The 22,215-nt window shown below is 41.2% G+C and overlaps 1 protein-coding gene across 9 annotated transcripts in view; it reads left to right on the forward strand.

Moving 5' to 3' along the window:
* Positions 1-22,215, forward strand: part of Nfia (nuclear factor I A) — a 526,906-nt gene that overhangs the window by 349,842 nt on the left and 154,849 nt on the right. For all 9 annotated transcript variants that reach the window (XM_060365916.1, XM_060365918.1, XM_060365920.1 and 6 more), the window contains exon 3: positions 15,288-15,353. In XM_060365916.1, the coding sequence (XP_060221899.1) occupies positions 15,288-15,353 (66 nt within the window). The remainder of the gene's footprint in view (positions 1-15,287; positions 15,354-22,215) is intronic.

A 22,215-nucleotide genomic window follows, 5' to 3' on the forward strand; every position in this document is an offset into this window, starting at 1 on the left:
CCTCCCCCCAACTCCTCCTATAGTCTCTCCACCTCCCCATCCACCCAAATCCATACCCTTTCTTTCTCTCTTTAGAAAATAATCTAAAGAGAGCATCTAAATAATAGCAATCATAGTAAACATTTCAGTCAGGGTATTGAGGACACCTCCCTTATTTCAGGCTTGTCAGAGAGATACTACATGCTTCATTTATGTTTTTGCAATCACTAGTTTCTTGAGGCACAAAATTTGTAAGAAAGAAATTATTTGGATGCAAAGAATTTAGGAATCTTAGGGGAAATCTCAGGCTAATTTGTAGAGCTTCCTTCCAGCAAGGTTAACAAGCCCAGACTTCTAATGATTCGCACTGGAGTACAGGTCTCCTGATTCTGAATGCGGTGTTCTTTGAGGAGCCGTTAAGCCAAATACCTCCAAGGTTTCCTCCCTGCTGCTCTCACGTTTGTGAGTACTTACTGCAGACTCCCTGGGATAATGAAGCGCTCCGATGGAGGAGTGCACAGAGGTTAACTTTATGTGGACTGTCACAGACCTTGTAAGGTGCAGCCAATAACAAGAGAAAAAGCGAGCTGGCTCTCTGCCTTCCATGCGAAGGTTATTTTTCTTATTACAACAAAACTAATTAGTGGGTTTTATAATGTAAGAAGCCGTTGCTGTTAGTAAAGTTTCCTCAGCGCCAGGAAGCAGATGGCGGCGGTGAACAGTGTTTTTCTTTTGCCAGGGTTTGTATATGCTTCGAAACCTGCAAGAGATTTGGCTTTTCTGGATTCATATTTCTGATCTTTTTTATTTTAAAACAGAAATAGAAACTTATATTTAAACGTGCTTGCATCATGTGGTCTGTTTGACATATCATGGTTGCTTGAAAATGTTGAATAACATTTGATGTTCCTCATGAATTTCGTCTTTACCAGTGTTTTCTGCTCCTACTCCTTGGGGGAGTCAAGACTCTGCCCTCAGGGTACCACAACAGAGACTTATAGTTGGCTGGGGAAAACAGCCCAGGAGACCTCTCTGTTTTGTACCCAATTTCTACATAAATACCAACTTTTCTCGGAGGTTTCCTAGAGCCCGCCTCTCTTCAGTATGACATCAGTGTTCATAGTGTGAATAGTTTACTTCTGTATCCGATAGTGAGACATTACTCTCTGTTAACCTAAAACTGTCTTTCTGGTCATTGTTTAAATTGTCTGAGGCATCTTGAGCATCTCACTACAAGATCAACGCAGTTATGGCATTAATAACAGAATCTGGGCTGATTTTTAAGAAGAATTGCAAGCACAGATGCTTATGATGGTATGGTGTGAAGTTTTGTATGATGAGGAGTTAGCACCTTTTGACTGAGACTGTAAGGCTCTCACTTAAGAAAGGGCCAATTAAATATGTAAACTCAAATATAAATACTAATATGTTGACTTTTTTAAAAAATATTTAGGTAAAAGTAAGAAGAAAATATTATCCACAAAGTACTGTTTTAGTCCACTTTCTGATACTGTAACAAAACACCGGAGGCTGGATAACTGATAAGGCTGAAAACCTCAGCACCATGACCCAGCTCTGGCAAGGGTTTCTTGGCTTCCTCACCTCATAACATCATAGCAGATTTTTTTGTATGAGATGGAGATAGCAACTGGCAGAAAGACTAGGAAGAGGCCAAACATAACCATGCCCTCATGGGAGCTACTTCCCAGTAGGTCTCACCTTTCTGAGGAGCCAGTGCCTCCCGACACTGTTGCAAATGGGGAATGAGCTTCTGACACATGAATTCTTTGGGGACAAGCCACGTGGGAACCATAGGTGCTACTAACATGGGAAGTCTCCTGTGCAGTTTTTGAGAGGTGATGCGTGGCCAATGATGTCTTCCCATCATCCCCATGATAGACTATGAAACTATAGTTCCTTCAATTCACCATCATTAACTTAGTCACTCACAGATGTGACAAAGGCAGTGGATCACCTTCATTTCAAGATAAACAGGTTTGCCTTTCTTTCTTTCTTTCTTTCTTTCTTTCTTTCTTTCTTTCTTTCTTTCTTTCTTTCTTCATGACAGGGTTTCTCTGTATAGCCTTGGCTGTCCTGTGCTCATTTTGTAGACCAGGCTGGCCTCAAACTGACAGCGATCCACCCGCCTCTGCCACCCTGAGTGCTGGGATTAAAGGCGTGTGCCACCAGGCCTGGCTCGGATTTTCATCTCTAGCTTTTCCCGAGTCTGCTGAAGTTAAACTTTATATCTCAGTTAGAGCTGTTGTCTCTGTCCCCTGGTCAACAGATGCCTCTGTTTTGTTCCTGCTTTGGAAAAGAAAGAAAGAAAGAAAGAAAGAAAGAAAGAAAGAAAGAAAGAAAGAAAGAAAGAAACATTTATAATAGGATTTTGTCTTCTTTTTTGCTAATCCCCCAAATAATACAAGACAGAACTGAAAAAGAGTCAAACAATCAGACATGACTGCCTCGCCCTCCTGGGTGCTGATGCTGCCAGAGTCAAGAATGACCAGGTGGCTCCTCACAGAAAGGCACTTACTGTATAAGCCCAGTGACCTGAGTCTGAGTTCAAAACCTGTGAACAGGTTTGGAAGGGAGAGCCAGTTTCACAAGATTGTCCTGAGACCTATATATAGCATATTCCATGGTACCCCCCTCTGACACACACACACACACACACACACACACACACACACACACACCAAATAAATTTTTAAAAAAGAGGAAAAGAATTGTTCCCAGACAGATGGAAGAGATAGCTCAGCCCAAGTGTGAGGACTGGAGTTCAGATCCCTAGCAGCCTTATAACTGCCTGGCAGGGTGGATAACTATCTGTAGTCCTGGGCATCACAGAGTAAGCTGACTAGTTCAACTAGCTAAATATTTGAGCTCTTGGTCCAGGAAGACACCCTGCATCAATGCATAAGGTGAAAGTGATGGAGGATGACACTCATATCAAACCCCGGCCTCTACATGTACGCACACAAGATTAGAGGCAGAAAATCTAAACACTACGACCCTAATTGTGGCAAGTGTCTCCTTGGTTGCATCACCTCATGACATCACACACACACACACACACACACACACACACACATGAACCATACATGCATGTGCATGTAACATGTTTTTAAATTAAGAATCAATCCTCGAACCCAACAAAGGTGGGAGGGAGGCTATGGGAAAAAACGGGTTGAGATTGGCAGCGTGGGCATCCCACCTTTGTCTCACACACCACTGCTGCCTCAGCTTCTGCTTAAGTAGGTTTCTGTTTTTCTTTTTTTCTGCACACTCACTTCTACAAGCAAAATATATGAAAAGCCAGATTCAACGAGATTAGTGATTTTTGTTTTCCTGAATATAAAATAAACAGATAAGCCCTTTCTGGTTTGTAGAAATTGCTACCTCTCCCTTCTACCACCAGCAAATGTTAGAAAGCCTTCAGGCTTAAACAATCTCCATGAGGGGCTGTTAGAAGTGGGCACTTGGAGAGCCGACAGCAGCTTTATAAGGAGCAAGCTGAGTGTGTGGGTGGGTTCTGATGGGCCCTGAGCCACACTGGAATCAAGCAGAGTCCCTCAGTGCTTTGCACTTGTGGTAAAAACTGACTGACTGCAAATGCCCGCAGTAAAGGCACTCGTCCTCTGAGAATGCCTGATGGGATCCATGCTGACTTTTGAAAAGTGAACCGGAATGTATATTATTTGATGTGATGTGCAAATAATTAAGAAGAGACCTCCTAGTAAACATGATTTCTCACTAAAATAAGTCTTGGGTGACAGTAATATACAGACACCTGTAATCCCAGAACTCGGGGAGGCAAAGGCAGGCGGATCTCTGGTGTTGTTTGGAAGACGATTTAAATTCAGGGTGTTACTGAGCAAGCTACTGAGAAGGAAATGCTTTCACTTCTAGCCAGCATACGATCGGCAAAGCACAGAGACTTTTCCGTGCGCAGTGAAAACCAGCAGGACAGGTAGAAGGAAGCGTAGCTGGAGGTGAAGGCTGGGAGCATGGCGGCTGGGATTAGTGCTGGAGCTTGGAAGGTCTTCAGGATTTCAGAGCTAAGCGACCTCATGTGTTTTCACGATCTAAGTTTGTTTTCCCTTGTTCTGTAGGGTTCTTGCACTTGTCTACTTCTCACCAGCTCACACAGCTTTGAAATTTTGTAATCTGCTGCAGCTTTGGTGCTAGATTAAAGTTCACGGGAGGACCACTGGCTAATCTTCTTAGGGTGTTCAGCTGCTCCATGCTAGGGGAATATACAGAACTTGATGTCTTCCAAGTGTGGTTCAAACATCCAAAGCTCTTGAGATTAGCACCATGTGAAGAAACTTTAAAATATTGTACTGCAATTAATTTTAAATAACTTAGCACTGCATATGTCAGGGGGAAAAAAAGCCATGATAGACTCCAAATGGAAACTCCAAAAAATGGAATGATTCACTTAAATCATTTGCATCATTTATCATAAGGACATGGAAGCCCAAAATACGATTATTTTCACTTGAAGAGGAGTGAAGTTTGAAAGACTTACATTCTACCTGTGGTAATTCTGAGCAGCGTGATAAAAGGACAGCTATATAGCGTCCATTTTTATTATAGATCCCAAAGTCAAGGAGAAAGCTTACTGTTAATATAGAAATTGAGATCATGTCATCTTGCAGATGGGTGTTAGAGAAAGTATTTTTGAAATAGTTTCCTAAAAGGATTAGAGGTATAGTTCAGTGATTATCTGGCATGCGTGAAGCCCTAAGTCCATTCTTCACACCATTTTAAAAAAATAGTTACATCAGGTTAGAAAGATGGCTCAGCAGTTATGAGCACGTGTTATTGCAAAGAAGCTGGGTTCAGCTCCCAGCATCCACCTGGTGGCTAACAAGGGACCCAACAACCTTTTCTGGCCTCCACAGGTACCAGGCATGAACATAATGCATAGACATATGTATTTGCCAAACAGTCATACAAATAAAATAAATAAATCCAATTTTTTAAAAAGCAGCTTTATCCTAAATTCTAGGCTTACAACTTGACTAATTTCTTCATTCAGTAGCTTTTAAAACACATTTTTGGGGAGGGTGATGGCATTATGGGTCAAGATATAAAGACAGCATCATTTGTGGGCTTGTGTGGCCAGGATTTGGCCAAATGACCGACAATAACACTTGCAATTCTTAGGTGTGCTGTGTGTGGCCGTTGATAAAGTAGAGATGGCCTTTGACTGGCAAGGAGAACTCCACTTGTGTTATTTCTAGTTGTACTTACCATAAGCAACAGCAATCAAGGACCTTGTAGACCCTTAGGTGCCTTGACTGCAGCCAGACCAGGAATGCAGTTACAAAGGAAGTACAGAACCTGAGAGCCAGAAAAACTTCCCTTGATTTTAGCTTTTCCAACTTGGAGAGGTGAGAATTCACATGTCTAATGGGGGGAAAATGGTTGATTTAGGACCATGAAGTGGCCCTCTGAATCTTATCTGGTCTGTCCTCACCACACAAAGCATCTTTCTAGTAACAAAGTCCTCTCCATACCAGACAGTCTACCGCAAAGCATATCTGCCATCGCCCAGGGTAGGCCCAGTAGTATTTCACAGCCCAGAAAACAAGATTTTTCATCTTCTAATTTTAGTTCTGTCTCGATGGTGCGTTGGTTCTTGTGTGTTCTAGCACTGTGCTGTCTGCCACAGAAAAACAAATGATATGGGACTGGTCAAGGTAATACGCTTGTGAGAGACTGGTCACTCCCTGTAGTCAGCCAGGCATTTTAAGTCACAATCCAACCTTCCTAGTCTCCAGACTCACCTGTTAGGATGAGTGAAGGGAGACAAAGGGCTTCTTAACCCAACAGAGCTAGAAGAGAAGCCAGCAAGGGGCTGGGGTATACAAAACCCTCTGCCAGAGTTGCCCTTTCTCTGAAAGGGCAGAGCCAGGTCAGATTAATGAATAATTCTTCATTCTCTACCACCCATGAAATCATTACTGCTAGACATGGTTTTGGGTTTTTTTAAATATTTTAAAAATTGCCAATATTGCAATGATCTAGCATTTTGCCTGTGTTAACTGCCTAACACTATTTCATTAGAAATGACCACCTCAGCCCTTACCACTAATAATCAGGATCCAGACTCCTGTAAATGACTTGATGAAGGTATGTTTAGTTGCTACCCTCAGCAAGGAAGCAAACACAACTTTGAATGTGCACAGTTGCTTCTCTACCCTAAGCAGCAGGAGACAGGAATCCATTGTGAGATGCTACAGAATCTGTCTCACTGTTATGGTCTTGGCTGACTCAGCGCTCTCCCATGAGTCAAGGCCTTACCTTTCATTGTCTGCCTCATAGTGCAGAGAATGGAAACTGCATAGTAGGTGCTGAATTTACGAATGGATGGATGGAATAACCAGGCCCAAATACGAAAGGAAAGGAGCCAGTGTCATTTCAGGAAAGTGGTCCACTCCCATTTCTCCTTCAGCTAGGAGCAGCGGCGTGAGCGTGGCTACCCTGCAGTATCATCGGCTTGCCTTGGTCTCTGCTTCCATTTCTCAGCATTATGAGAACTCCTACATCTAGAGAGAGAGGAGCTTTGTGATTTTCCTAACTGCAGAGTCAGCAGCCTTTTCATTAAGTGCCTGTGCTTTTCAGAGGAATCACTGCTCTTCCCTTTTCACTCCCAGATTGTTGTAGACCTGTTTTCTGATCTGGATGTGTTGGGGCCACAGTGACTTGAGATTAGTTCCCTCATCCCTGCCTGCCATGCTTTCTGCTTGATCCTATTCATTACTCCTTAGCTCCCCTTCCTCCATTCTTCCTTGTTAACAGAGAAAATGCCACAGTTACCCCGCTACCTGGTCTCCCCAAATTCCTAGGGATACCTACCCTGGGGGCAGGACCCTCTTCTTCAAACCTTAACTGGACTTTTAGACAGTTGTCATTATCTTTGTCTAAAGGTCATAGCTAAATTGAATAAGAGGAAAGCTGTGTTTTCCTGCCGATGCACAAAGGCAGTATTGACTTCCCTAATCCAGTTTGCTGAGGGGTGAGAGAATTAAATTAGATATCTAAGCACAGAAATTGAGAGCCTTTGAAAACAAAGATAAGGAGACAAGACTGTATTTTCCCTCTTCCTGGGAGCTCTGTGCTCAAGATTTTGCAGGTGTATCATCTGACCCATGGCTCGCATCGATCAAAACTGTGCCAATGCATATTTAATCAGCGAGGGGACCTGGGTGCACTATAACCATCATCCCTATATTGAATGGACTGTCAGACTTTTCTGCACGCTCCACCCCCACTCTCCTACCCTGCCCCCGCCCCGCCCCTCCCTTGTTTGGGAAGCCTCTGCATTTTCTGAGCAGCTAAAAAGTTTCTTTGTTTTTAGCTGCTGATGCATACATTGCCACTGAGGAGAATACAAACAAGTAGAGTCCTGACGTGTTTATTTTGTCTACCAGGGCAAGCTACACCAGTCCAGCTCCTACACAAAGAGTTCCAAACCCCGAAAACCAGAGGGGAAAAAAAAAAGAAAAAGCACAGGAAAATACTGTTTACCTCTCCACATATAGTTGTCTTAAAGAATGTTTATGTTAGAAGTAAAAAGAAAAAGACTCCACTCTAAGTCATAGAAGGAAGAAATACTATTACTGTGTTTGAACAGCTCCCTGATTGGGATATTTGGACCTAATGTTGTCAGCTGATACTTTCTCAGTGCACTCTGGAGCTCAGGCTCGTCATCATGTCAGAAATCTGTCTCACCTTCAGGGAATTCATTGAACGTGAAAAAGCATTTTCTGCCTTTTTTAAAAATATAAGATAGGCAAAGAGTTGCAGCTGGCCTTTTGTTGTTGTTTTGTTTAAGTTGTCAAGGCTTTGTGGTGGTCTCCGTTGGTGGGCCTTCTAGAAGTGCAGAAGTTTGGGATTTTGCCACTGATAGATTATTCCACGGGATGATGGACACCCTTCGTGTTCACACAGCTTGGGCATCCAGACCTCACTGACAGACAGAAGCAACACGCCAGGTCTGCCCAGAAGAACGGGAGGGGGGGGGTAGCTGTGAGTGCATGCGTGAGCTGCTGAAAGTCAGCAGCATACATAGCCTGGGGCAGAGGACTTGACTTTTGAGGTAGCTTCTTGCTGATAAGGTAACAAAGGTTTCCCTCCCTTGGTCCAGTTTGCCTCAGAGGCTCCTGGGAAATCATTTGCATGCATCTTGTTACAAAGACTTCTGCAGCTACTGCAGAAACTACTTCCAAGCTCAGACAAAGTATCGCCTGAAAGACAGACTTTATACACAAGTGTCTAACACCAGCAAGATAAACCTGACACTTCCATCACTGAAGAAAACACAACCTCCCCCCTCCCCCAGCCAAGGTGGAATTAATAATATTTTCTTCAGAACCAGGTTTTCGATGGGGTTGTGCCAGAACCCCATCATGTGTAGGTTGGAGTTGACTTTTTAAAAGTGAAAAATTCACTTGGATGAGAAGACCGGGATGGCAGAAATACATTGTTGCTTGTGAGCTATAAATTTCAAAGCAGGGAGCATGTTATATTAATCCACACAATGATCCTGTTGTGAAGTGATTGATAGCGCTCTCATTTTGTAGATGAAGAAACTGAGGTGCAGGAAGTTAAATTATATAGCTGAGATTGTTTCAAGATAATGCCTTTAAAAAAAACATTTAATACTCTCCTCAATAATAAAATAATAAAACACAAGAACTTGTGTTGCTCCTGAGTGGAGGGTGCCTTAGTCCTTAAATGAATCACAAATACAACACGTACGAATGATGACATGTAAGATTTTTAACTCAGTTCTGCATTGCTCTCACTGGATGATTTACTTTTATGACATGGATGTATATAGGAACTGTTTCTGCCTTAGGTAATATAGATGTTGGCTTGCTTCATCTCCAAGTATATGGACAATTCCGAGAGTCTGTTACAGAATTAGTTACAGGAGGGGATTAATTACAGCTCTGATACATGATAGTTTGAGAGTGACACTTTCTACATAGGCCCTTGTTTACCTGGGAGTGAGTAGTTGGCCAAGTTGACTGGGAGATGGGAATTCCGAGTTAAACCACAAGTTACCATCGCACGTCACATGCTCCTCCCGTGAGAAAAATAACAATTCGAATGATTGTATAAGCATTTTAGTGATTTTTTTTTTTTGGTAATGGATCCTTGTCAAAGAAAATGTGAGAGATTATTTATATCTTCTCCTATCACTGACTTCGCTCACAACATCACAGAAAAAGATTCCTTGAAATCTACCTGTCATGAAGATTGACACTCCAGTGAGTGAGTCGTGTTATTACTTCTAGAGTGAATGAACTCATGGTTTTTAAAGCTAAGAAATGACTCACCCTCACTGTCAGTTCACAATACTTACTCCATTTAACTTTTTCTCAACATGTTAAAACTGCATCATCCCACAGTCTCCTCACGCACATAGAATTTAACACATTGGGAGTAGGTGATGAGACAGTTGACTCACTCCTCGCCCTAAACAGTCACATCATCATACAAAACCCTGGCTAAACAGATGGGCTCTGAATACCAGCATTAATGCCAAAAGTCTAATTCCCGTAGAGTTAATACTTCACAAGTTTCTGATTCGGGGAAAACTATTATAAAAAGAAAAAGGGTTGAGGAAGAAAAACAACGTAGATTTTATAGCAGTCTTACATAGTCTTTGAAAATGCCAGGCACGGGTGTGGCTCAAGAGTGGATCTCCAGAGCAGCTGGCAGCCCCGGGGTGGTCTGGTGGGCCCCTTCCAAGCCCTTGCTGCACAAACACAGCCTCCATTCTCCATCGAATACAACATGTGCAAACTAGCCAGGTCCCTCTGGAGCTGGCTCTTCCCTACCTCCTCTCCCCATTATGTAATCACGTCAGTTAGCACACAAACACATCCTTCTCGCACACCAGGAAAATTGTGGAGATCAGATTTTGTATTTTAATGTAAAGATAATACTTCCTACTCAAAGAACCATGAAGTGCTTCCATTCTAACACTTAAGAAAACTTATGTGGCATGATTTACCCTGCCATTTACGTTTTAAGAAATAGGTCATTGCATGCTGTTTATTAGTGAGTCACAGCTGTCTACATGAATTGACCTGAAATATTGGTTTGCTTACTTGTTGAAGATAAAGGGTTCTGTCCATTCTCTGGGAGTTTTAGTAACAGTCTTGTATTCTCTGTAGTGCAGACTTAGTAATAATATTCCAAGACTGTTTATCTTTCACCAGACCATAACGGATGGCCTTCTGTTTAGCCGATTGCACGACATTCCTCAGTGCTTACTCCTTAAGACATGAGTATGTCTCTGCCTGACACCTGTGCAGCGGCACTTTACACTCTGGTAGGCGCTCTCACGGATGTGTCTTCTTATTTCAGTCCGTGAGATCTTGATCCTATAGAAGAACACAGACAGCATTTTGAAATGTAGTGTTGCCACCATAATCTCTTGAACAGCAGCAACCGTGAGACCAGTAATCAACATGTGACTGTCCAGACCATTTCATGTTCTACGTACCTGACTGCATATGTGCTGGGACATGAAATGCGAGCACAGGAATTCTGAATCTTATACAATCAATCAGAGACGGGTTTTTTTTTTCCTAGTCTAATTATATGGATACAGAGAAGATGAGTTATTTAACCTGACTCTGAAACCATAAAGACAAAACTTACCCAAAGTTTTGCAGTGGTTACAATTGCCAAAAGCCATTGTTGATTATAGTTGGTCAGAGCAATCATTCAGCTCCCTCCTTTCACCCTGGGAATTCCCCCAGCTCTTCATTTATTTTCAGGACAGTATCCATCCCAACCTTGAGTCTCTTTAACTTACGAGATAGAGAACTCTGACTGTTTGGGACAAAAATTTCACTTTCTTTCACTAGACTGGCTCGTGTGTGTGTGTGTGTGTGTGTGTGTGTGTGTGTGTGTGTGTGTCTGGATGCCTTCTAGTTTCTTCTTACTGTCTTTCAGTTTGGGAGATTAAAAACTAGACACCGAGTTCTAGCAAAGGCTTTGTAGGTTCTGCCTTAGCCAAATCATTGTGCACGTCGATAGGCTGAAACTTAGACTGAAGTGTTCTTCTAGAGGCCAGAATTTGTGCTTTCATGGTCTGTAGACTTGTGTTGATATTGTACTGCCTGAGCAGGAATTCTGCTGGTATATTTGGGGAGAGGAAGTTCGGACACTACCATGTACCTACTCTGTGGACCCAGTTCTTGGCAGCCATCTTAAGGCCTGCGAGGCACTCTGTGGCTATTGGAAAACACATGACTTCTCTCCCCTTTGTACCTCTCAGCATATGAAATGTTTCTTCCAGTGTACATTTTAGCCTATGTACATTTCTTCGGCTGTTTGAGCATCAGACAGTATGCTCAGCTCAGCCTGCGTTCTGTGCTCGAAGGTCACCAAGGTGCCTGTCTACAGCCTGTTTCCATTATGCAGAGTTTCCAGATAACCCCATGTCAGAGGAGTGTGCCTCGCTTTCCCTAGCAGCCCCCAGCAGGGGTGGGGGTAATGTAGGAGCGATAACGGCCCTTTGTTCTCAGCGTCTAAAACCCCCTCCTCTTACTCTGTGACCGTACACTTTTCAGAGGCTGTCACTGGCAGTTGCTCATTGTTGAGGAGCTGAGCAAGAATTAGGAGTTCAAATCTGAAACAGTTACTGAGCTCTGTAGCTGGGCCAGGCAGCCTGTCAAAGGAGCTGGAGACAAGAGGAGAGGAAAGAACTCTCTACAGGAGCTTGAAATCACCACCACACAGCTTCCATCATCTGTACCAGGAGAGACATATGCACAGTGAAAGACAGAACAGAGGGAAAGGGATTAATTCCAGGTCAAGGACAGGGAAGATTGGCAATAAGCCATCTTGTCAAGAAGCTTAATTAATATAAGATAGAGGGAAGTGACACCTATGTTTTTCTCTCATCACTTTTACCACATTAACAAGTTTTGGTCAATCTTTGCATTCCACTACAGAAGTACCTTGTGAAAGGGAAGGGACTTAAGGTCATAGGGATTAAATGTGTGTATAAGTAACAAACTCAGGACGAGGTTCAGTCCTTTTTGCACAAGTGATAGAAGCAGAGACAGATATGTCAGCATGAGGATTTATTTTATGCTTTCTCTGGTTACTATACTGATAGTAGACTATCTTTGTCTGAGTACTGCTGCAGTATAGCCCTAGACGCCATAAAAATGTATAGATAGATGGCTCCGAGTTCATTTCAAAGGTCTTAGCCCTGCTTTCGATATGCAAACCCTGTCTATTTTAGTTTTAAATATATGCTTATAATTTTTGAAACCAAAAGGATTATCACTTTTCAAGGTGAGAGCGATGTTTAAGGTTTATTGAAACAACAACAACAAAAATGCCCAGAAATGGAGAAAAATAGCCCTAAAGTACTTTTTTACAGCAGCATTCTAACTCCATCATTTAGATACACTTTAAGAAATATTCTCTTCGTTGTAAAATACAAATCCTTTGTCTCTTAACCAGGGAACTGTTGAAGAAAAAGCCACTACTCTGGGGATGTACAGGGACTGAGAACTTCCTGTATAAGAGAGTCAGCCTTTTTTATGTAAGCAAATTTGTTTGGAGTGGGAGGTTCTAATTATTTTAAGTGGTCAGAAATCAAGCAACCATACAGTAATTGTCCAAAACAGAAAGACACAAAGTGGTGTACCCAGTCACTAAAAAGTATATAAAGGAGAAAGGGAAAATAAGTATTAATTTTGATAGTATTTTGACGCAGATGCTTAAGAGGACTTCCGTTAGTATCAGTTGTGTATGGGTAGAAATTAATTTGTAATTCTGGTCATCTGGTCGGCCCCGTACTTAACAGCATCTGTGACCTTTTCCATTGGAGAAAGAGGCTGTGTCCCCTCCTCGTGGAACAGCACCAGGACGGGTAGAGAATAATTATTGGAAGATTTAGGACACTCGGGGTTCCATGTAGAGCTTTGGCTTAGCCCGAGCCTTCCTAGAATAGAATATTTTAGATTGACGGCCTAGAGTGGTAACATTCTCCAGGTTTTGAATAAAACTAAGAATTCACGCTCGGTTCCCAGTTTGGCCGGATGCGGCTTCCAGCGTTTGTGCCGCTTCCCCAGGGCGGTGCAGGGACCCTTGTAAACCAAGCCTGAGTATTTCCATGCCACCCGGCTCTTTGAGGCTCTTCTGCTCCCTTTTCTGTGGCTTGAAATTTTAGACTAGCTTCAAACATACCTCATAATCAGCTCTCATTGCTTGTGTTTTCTGTTTCTCTAAAGGTAGGCTGAAAAAACAAATGTATTAAACAAAAAGTAGATAGAACTAAAGGTGTCTACTTTCAGGTTTAAAAATATTTGGGGTTAGTTATTCCTGCTGGCTTTAATATTAATGAATAAATATTTTAATTTTCTTGTCTATTGTTAATATCAGTTAATTGATAGAAAAGATGCTCTCCACTGGTTTTAGTAGAAGCATTAATTATAAGTATGTCACACCACAGGTGCAATTTTAGCTAAGCTATGGAGAAGAGAATTACATTTGTTTGCATGGTTTTAAAGAATATGTTATAGCTGGCAAAATTTTGTCTGTTTTGTGGCATGATTAAAAGAAACTTCTCTGAAATAAATTTAGATATCTTGCTTTAATTTTATGTAACAAATGGTTTAAAACTTGTTTGGAATAAAAATTGTTATGGTATAACTCTGCTAAAACAATGTGAAGTAGTTTTGAAATATTTAACTTGTAATTTTTAAGGAAATGATATAGAATCTTAGAAAAAGAAGCAATTAGCTACATCTCAGATGGTCTATTATAATAGTAGTTTCTGTCACTAGAAGTTTAAATATGCTCTCACTATAAGTTTAATTGTGTTTCCAGGTTTAGGGAAAGGCTTGACCTCTGTCTTTTCAGTTCACTCTGAAAGGCTCTTCTGCAGGATTTTGATATGTTACCATTTGGTTTTGTCTATTGTAACATACGCCAATTTCCACAATATTTTGAGGGAAAAAAAAAAAACTCTTGATTGATATAAAACTTAAAAACCACCTCCTTATTGCTTATGTTATTTTAAATTTTGATCCAACGGAACTTTTTGTTGTGTTTAGCAGGCTACTGTTGTCTAAAAATTCTGAAGTAGACATAGCTCTTCTAGCACTTTCCCATGATTAAGATGCTCTTTGTCTGAGAGTCTTTTAACAATACAGGTGAAAATTTCTAGGTCCCTGGGAGTACCATGTCTTTTGAAGTCTCTAGGAAAGAGAAGGAGCGCTATGGGGTCAACACTTTCATTGTGGTCATGGTTACATGCAGTAACTCTTGATTGTGTATTGGCTTCTTGCTGAAATGCAATCAGATTAAAAGTAGCTGATTCAAACCTGTGGTAGCAAGGTAAAGTCAGGATCTACCGTTTCCACAGGTAGAGAGTGTTTTGTTAATTTCAGGTAATTGTTTTCGCCGTTGGCCTAATCTCTGAAAAACGCCTTATTCTCTTTGAGATGTAGCACCTGCATTTTCCTCTTTTCCTCTGGAACACATAACTATGCTCGCTTCTAATTCCGTGAAATTCTTTTGAAAATTCCTTTGATCTCATTCTAAAAGTAAATGTTGTTTTAAGTTATCGTACTTAGAAATTAACTCAATGGAAAGAAATGTTTTTAAGTTCACAAGTTGTGTTAAACAAAAAAAAGAAATCAGTTAAGCTCTGTAAAGGTTTACAAGACTCTGCTTTTACCAAAAAAACCATTTTGGAGTTCCCAGATGCCTCAGTGCAACAGGAAAGCATCTGCCCCATGAAGGAAGCTTGATCCTCAGTCTCGTCTGGGTCACTGATTACTTCTAGTGCAGGCATTGTATCATTAGAACTTTGAGTAGTGTGAGTCAGCAGTGTGCAGGGTTGTCTAGCTTTTCTATACTAGCTTCAAATTATATCCTTTATTATGATCGGAATTGAGCTTCAGATGTGTTCAGTAGAGGCTGAAGTTGTTATCAGACTTCCGTGTACAAGTGATGAGGAAGTGAGTTTGGAACCATCTTTTTGTTGGAAAATGGTTCTGAGGAGCTTCAGCTACGGATCCAGCACAGAGGAAACAGTTGGAGGCTTAAACAAAACCGAAGTAAAGTTTCATGCACCCGCCACCCCCCCACACACATTTCTTTTTCCATCTTTTCTTCATTCATCGTGCAGTTTCTCTGGTGTTCTCATTCTTAGTTTATAGGCTGAACCTTTTGAGAAAGTCTGGCGCCTCTGATCCACTTTCTCTCACAGATCCTGTAATCTTGGCTGTATTCTTTATGTTTTTCAGATTCAAGTCAATCTGAAAGTCCCAGCCAGCCAAGTGACGCTGACATTAAGGACCAGCCAGAAAATGGTAAGTTTAGCACCGGACTCTGGCTGCTGTTTCAGAGTCCACAGGGGCCAGCCGGCAAGGCTGCCCGATGAGTACTCACAGCAAGAACTGGGGATTCAAAGAGAAAACTCAAGGGGCATTCTCGTAGCCTCATTCCACACCCCAAACCCTCTCTCTGAGGGTCCTCATTAAGACATTTAATTCTCTGGAAATGTGAGAGGAGGGCTGGATTCACTGTTCTTGGACAGTGTGAAAGAAGGATCATGGACATCTCTTTTCATTTTATAATAGTTCTCTTCAAAGTGGGAAATGTGCAAAGATGTCCACTGAAGATCCTGCAAGGACAAGCAGTCTTCAGAATAACATGGAGCTTAACCATTTGCAAACTGCTTTAAGAAAGCACCATGTCTTTGAAGGAATTTTTTCCTTTAAATTGTATAAAATAAAATAATAAGTATTTGTTTACTTATCTAAAATAGGATAGTATTACCCTAGTGAAATTAATTAAGGTAAGACACTTAACTCTTTCAGTGACTTTATACTAAATAAATAAAAGTGCTAGTAGTGGTTCAGGACTCCTGTACATTTTCCTTGCCCATATAATGCTATCATTCTTTATTTTTCATCTCCTGCTACATGTATGACAATTCCTCTCCTCTTCTCCCTCCTCCTCGTCTTTTTCTGCTCTACTTTTTCCCCCCTGTTTTGAGTTCCAGTTCATTATCTGGAAGAGGGAGGTAAACTGAATTATTTGGACTACTCTGATGAAGGGTATACCTTATCCCATTAGAAATTCTATCACTAATCATTCAGAACACTTTTTATTTTGTTAACCCTGCAAACTTCACTTACAATTCTCTACTGTGACCTTAAATATATACTGACAATTCCTCTTCTCATCCTGGTATTTTGGTGAAATATTTTTTAGTAAAGCTTTTTTCTTTTCAAGAGGCAGTTAAGAAAGAAAGGGAGTGACCCCTGAAGATTAGTTTTTTAGTACCAAACAGCTGCATATTATTTTTTGCTGGCACTCTAAGTAACAATATCTATAGACTTGTTTCTTTATTTTTGGCCTGGTGGAAGGTACCTTAAATGTCCCATTTTTCATAAAATCTATTTGTACTAATCTTCCTGAAGTTGTGTCCAGAGGAACTTTATTTTTATCTTAAAAATTGGTAAGCTATAGCGTTGGTCTAGCTCATATATTTTGGTCTGGGTACCATGAATAGGTCTGCTATTCATCTGTCTTCATAAAATGGCTGGCAAGCTGTTCACATGCAAATAAAAACCAAGAGGTTGGGAGATGGCTTGGCGTACCTCTCCAGAGCCACCTGTGATGCCAATATTGTGCATTTCCGGTCCAAAAAGCATCTCATGACTCAGTCTGGTGTTTCAGCCAAAGGCATGCTGATAGCGGCCAAGTTGACTTCTAACCGGACTGACTTGGTGCTAGGACTGACTTGGTGCTACCTCAAGGATTCATGATTGTAAGTTCAAAGAAAGGAAGTGTTTGTATCCAAGAGATAAAGTAAAAATTCCTACCTTTCAAGCCTCAATTTATTTATTTATTTATTTATTTATTTTAAGAAGAAGAAGCTGTTGTGTCTTAGCCTCTACTGGAAAAGGTCAGCATATTCCTTTCCTCAATCTGCCCCTTGTCAGCCTCAGAGGACATTACTAGAAGAAAAATATCATTTTTTTTTTCTTTAAAGACAGAATCACAGAGAGAATAAGTGAAGGCTTTAGGGCAAGTATTCATGTGGGTAACCTATTTTCCGTGTTGCCTTGATTGACTGTGTCCCCTCTTCTAGCCTGGGAGCATAAAAATGGGGTTCTGAACGGTATCTAGATTTGTTTTGAAAACAGAACCTCTCATAGGTGTATCAGCTAAGCTCTGTGAAGTTTTGGAATCTTGCTGGGTGATGGCGTGACAAAATTTGTTCTTCAGATGAAGTGGGAACGCATTGTTCCTTGTTTTTAATACGCACACACAAGGGAAAACAATCTTTTTCTCCTAGCTCTTGAGAAAGGTAATGGGAAGCAAATGGTATTTGCTGAGTAAACCTTGGAGAGTGAACAGACGGTAACACAGCGCTTCATCTACAGCCATCAGCAAGGCCACGCAGCTCTACCTAAAGTGAATGCAGCTGTCCTTACCTCTGCAGCCAGTCTGCTGTGTTTGTAGAATCTTGCTTTCTTTACTCATACTCCCTCAAGGCCCAACCATGAGAAAACACAAATCTTTGTCCAATTAGAGTAGTAGATGGAAAATTTTTAAGGAATTCTCTGGCGCTCAGAGATAAAAGACTAACATTTCTGAAACTCAAAATTGATATAATCTAATGGTTAAAACTGCCTCTGGAGCCAGACAGACCTGTGTTCAAATTAAATAGTAGCTGGGTGAGTAAATGAGCTTCTCCCCTAAACTTAATTTTCTTGTAAGCACACTAGAAATACTAAAAGGAACTTAAGAATATTGGAATGAGTGTGGGTAGAAATAGTATAATGCTTCGTTCACGGGAAGAGGCCAAAGGTTCTTCAGGTAAGGCTTCCCATAAACACCAGACACTGCTCAAGGTTCCCAAGCTGGAGCCCTGGGCCAGAAGGGATGGCGTCAGAAACAAACGGCAACTTCTAGGGCCATCTTTGTAGATGGCCTCTAAGATGTCTGGCGTTAAGTTCCTTCTTAAGTTCCACAGACCTGAGTGTACATCTATATTAGCTCTACATCTGTATAGCTCTGTCCATCTCCCACGAGCCTAAGGACTAGTGATTAGCAGAAGTGATTCAGAATTGCTGGCACCTCTGAGGGCGTGTGTTTCAGAAGAGAGGTATCCTACAAACAGGGCACGCTGCCTAGATTTCCTTAAAAGCATTAGCTAAGTCTCTGTTGTTTGTTTCTTGTTTGTTTTTTTTCTGGAGCATAATCCAACTAGAATCTTTAAAATGCTGTAATTGTGTTGGGAGTATAGCTCAATAGTAGATCACTTGCCTAGCTTGGGTGAGGCTCTAGGTTCAAACCCCCCAGCCTAATATTAAAAAAAAATAAAGAAAAGAAAGCAAAAGAAGCACATCAAAATTCAAAGAAAGAAAACAACATTGCCCTACCCAAAACAAACAAACCAATAGAAGTCTGTAGGATTTTTGACAGATTCACTTTAAATAGATCATGCTCAGCACCTAACTCTTCACCTTGAACATGGGCAAAGATACTGCTTAATAAATAAAATCAATTGATAAAGGTGTTAGCATTATATATACTATGTATTTCTTCACTGCTGATTACCATAAAGGTTTCAGGGAAGAGAAGTTGAACATCTGATTTGTGTGTGGAACAAGAGCCACAGGTAGAAATATCTAGATTTAACCAGTTGTTTCTGAAGCCAAAGCTAGAGTGAGTAGAACAAGCGTAGCTGCCGCAAAGCATGTGCTGTTAGCATCAGGTATGTTTGTTCAATGTAGGGAATCAGTTTAGACGAAGCTTCCAACTCTGATGCATCAAGTCCATCACTAATGAGGGCAAAGCCTGTGAGATATCACATCTGCTTAAAAGGCCCCATTCAGTTGGGTCACAGAGAATCAGGGTCAAGTCAGCACAGGCAGTCCTGAGACACATTCCCCACTGGGCCTAACAGTATCAGTGAAAGCACCCAAATGTCAGAATGGGAGAGGCAGAATTACATTGCCAGTAAGAGAAGAGCTCTGCTCGTCCCATTTACCATGTAGACAGCCAATAATTACCTTACCTTATTGGTATAAAACTTCTGTTATTCTTTGGGTAGAGTACAAGGATTCTTATGAAAGAAGTGAGAAATAGTGAGACCTGGAGAGGACAGGAGTTCCACAAGGAGAGCAACAGAACCAAAATATCTAGGCACAGGGGTCTTTTCTGAGATTGATACTCCAACCCAGGACCATGTGTGGAGAAAACCTAGAACCCCTGCACAGATGTAGCCATAGCAGTTCAGTGTCCAGGTGGGTTCCATAGTAATGGGGACAGGGACTGTCTCTGACATGAACTGATGGGCCTACTCTTTGATCACCTCTCCCTGAGGGGGGAGCAGCCTTACCAGGCCAGAGAGGAAGACAATGCAGCCACTCCTGATGAGACCTGATAGACTAGGATCAGAAAGGAGAGAGGGACCTCCCCTATCAGTGAACTTGGGGAGGGGCATGGGTGGAGAAGGGGGAGGAAAGGTGGAATTGGGAGGGGAGGAGAGAGGGAGCTACAGGGGGGATACAAAGTGAATAAATTTTAATTAATAAAAATTAAAATTAAAAAAAAAAGTTTTGTTACTGACAGTGAGAATCCATGTTTAGTATTGGAGTCACTTTCTTTGGGTTTAGTGGTGCCTGTTCCTGTGTAGCAGCTGTATGTGTTGCCACATCGGCCCTCAGATGGCCCCTGTAATTAGAGGAAAGCCATTAACCATGACACTTGCCCCAGATTTTGAAATAATGCAACTCTACCTGCCAACTGGAATATTGAGGCTAGCTATATTTTTTTTTAGTTGTTTGCTTTTTGACTCCACTTTTATGTTGACTAATTTTATTTACTCCAGTCCCATCTTGAATTGTTAAAACTCAGTATCATTGTTAAATGTTACTAGACAATCGACTGATCTTCACCATAATTATTAATATTTTACTAGTTAATCATTTCACTCATTTCCATGCATATTTTGAATATTTTAATATTTTCCAAACAACTAGTAAGGATACTGACTTCCTAATTTAAGATTCATATGTAGGATACACTTTGTAAGTTGGGGGTGAGATTAAAAAAAAAAAAAACCCTATAAATTTCTATTTCTCTTTTGGATAAACGGTTTTTTTTTTTTTAAGATCTAGTAAATGTTCTTTTAAAAAGTCTACTTAATCTTTTCTTTTTCCTACTTCTGCAAATATAATAGAAGTATTGTCATATTAAATCCCATGTTAATAACACTGAAAAAAACAGAAAAGTCAGTTATTTCAAACTGAATAAATGGTGCCTGCTGGGTGGACTTCTTACTGTAGAGGTTATTTTTGAAGAATGGTCTTTTTGGGGGTCATTTCAAGAACTGTGACGGCAATGCACCCTTACAGCTTGCATTTTACTGAGAAAGCAGGAGTGGTCTGGCACCATTGACTTGTAAAGACAGCCCATCGATATTTTATAATTTGCATGACTTTCTTCTACAATTACCTAGCAACAGTTATTCTCTGCAGTGTTCCTCAGAGAACCCTGCAGGGACAGACACAGTAGAGTGACCACCAAAGTAGCGGAAATAACAGTAATGATCAATATTCTAAAATATGTAAAGGCCCCAACTCGGGGAGACATTACAGCCTAAATGCCTGCTGGTTTTCAGCTCTATGTGATTAAGTTCCGACTGATGAATTTTCAGCAATGCGAAGGAGCCAGCCTCTCTTCTTTACGAGACCAGGGAACTAAACCATGGCTTGGTCTGAAATGAGAGTTTGAAACGTGATGACTCTTCATTCTTATATAACTTGAGTGTGTGTGACCCACCGTCCTCTGCTTAGGAAGTTCTCTAGATTTCGGAGCCTTGACTTGGGAAAGATGGGTGAGGCAATAGACTGGTTGAGTTTACACAGACTCTAGTGTGGAAAGTGGAGGAAGGAGTAAGTCCAAAGCAGTGGCTGTAGGCTCTGCATGCTGTGAGTGGTTTATTGTGTACACACTGGCAAGCTGGCTGTGGAGCTCTGTTGGATAATAGCAAAAAACAGGGAACGTTTTAGGCTCTATTCCTTGATTTTCAGATTCTGAAATGTGCTAGCAAGTGAACCATTTTACAAATTTCCGCACCCCCAGCTCTAATTTCTTGCACAATTACAATTATTTAATTAACAAAGGGAAAAAGAAAAAAGGGGGTTTTCTTTCTGTTTCTCCAGTTCATTTGTTCTGTGTCTTATGAGAGACCCAGGAATGCCCTTTTAGTGGAATATTCAAAATAGAAAAGTATCTATAATTTGTAGGGAGTTGTGCAAATATAGCCACAGATCTGGATTCTACCATTTGAACCAAAGGGAGGACTTTATCACCAAGTCCGTGCAGTGGAAGATTCACGTGCAGCTTAGCTTCAGCTCCATCTGCTCTTGCTGTTCTCCCTGTGATCCCGGTCTAGAGCTAGCACAACAGGACCCTTTGATGGAGCGGCCTTTAAAAGGACCACTTCTGATGGCCTCTTTCCCACACTTCCCCATCAATCAAAGGGCAGCATGGTAAAGTATCAGGGGGCCTAGTTGGATTCAGGAATAGTATATGAGCCTTTCCTGCCACAAGCAGATCGTTTCTAATTTGTCATTTGAATGAGAATTTTCTCATTTTTAAGTATGCACATTATTTTTGGAAGGAATAATCCAGCTACGGATAACATTAATAAATAAAATGTAATGTAAGTAATGCATTTGGAGATTTGGGGTCACTAATCCAGACTGATTAGTTGTCTTCCAGAAAAAAAAAAAATCATGGGGCCACAAGCATTTTGGCACCTTTTCTCAGTCCATCTTCCTCATTCTTTTTCTCTTCTTCTTCTTTGGGTTTTACTCAGCTCCTGCAACTCTGTTTCCCCCTGCATCATTTTCTCGTTAAGGAACCCTATGGGGGATGGCTTCAGCGAGGTGGGTGGAGGAGTAGCATTTCCTGCAAAGTACTCTGCTCCTTCTTAGCCACTAATTTCCATTCTTGGTTGACATTAGCCCAGAGGGAGGGAGCCAAGGAGTCTCATATGCCTCATCCACAGGCATCATATGGCAAATAATCAAAAAGAGAAGTATGAAGAACACCATAGCAAGTCTGAGCCGGAGAGGAATAGCCCTCAGTCTTTCCACACAGGAGGCAGTGCCCGCTTAGATTGCTGTAAGTATTTTACAACCA

This window comes from Meriones unguiculatus, chromosome 12 (genome assembly GCF_030254825.1).
Source record: "Meriones unguiculatus strain TT.TT164.6M chromosome 12, Bangor_MerUng_6.1, whole genome shotgun sequence".
NCBI lineage: Eukaryota > Metazoa > Chordata > Mammalia > Rodentia > Muridae > Meriones > Meriones unguiculatus.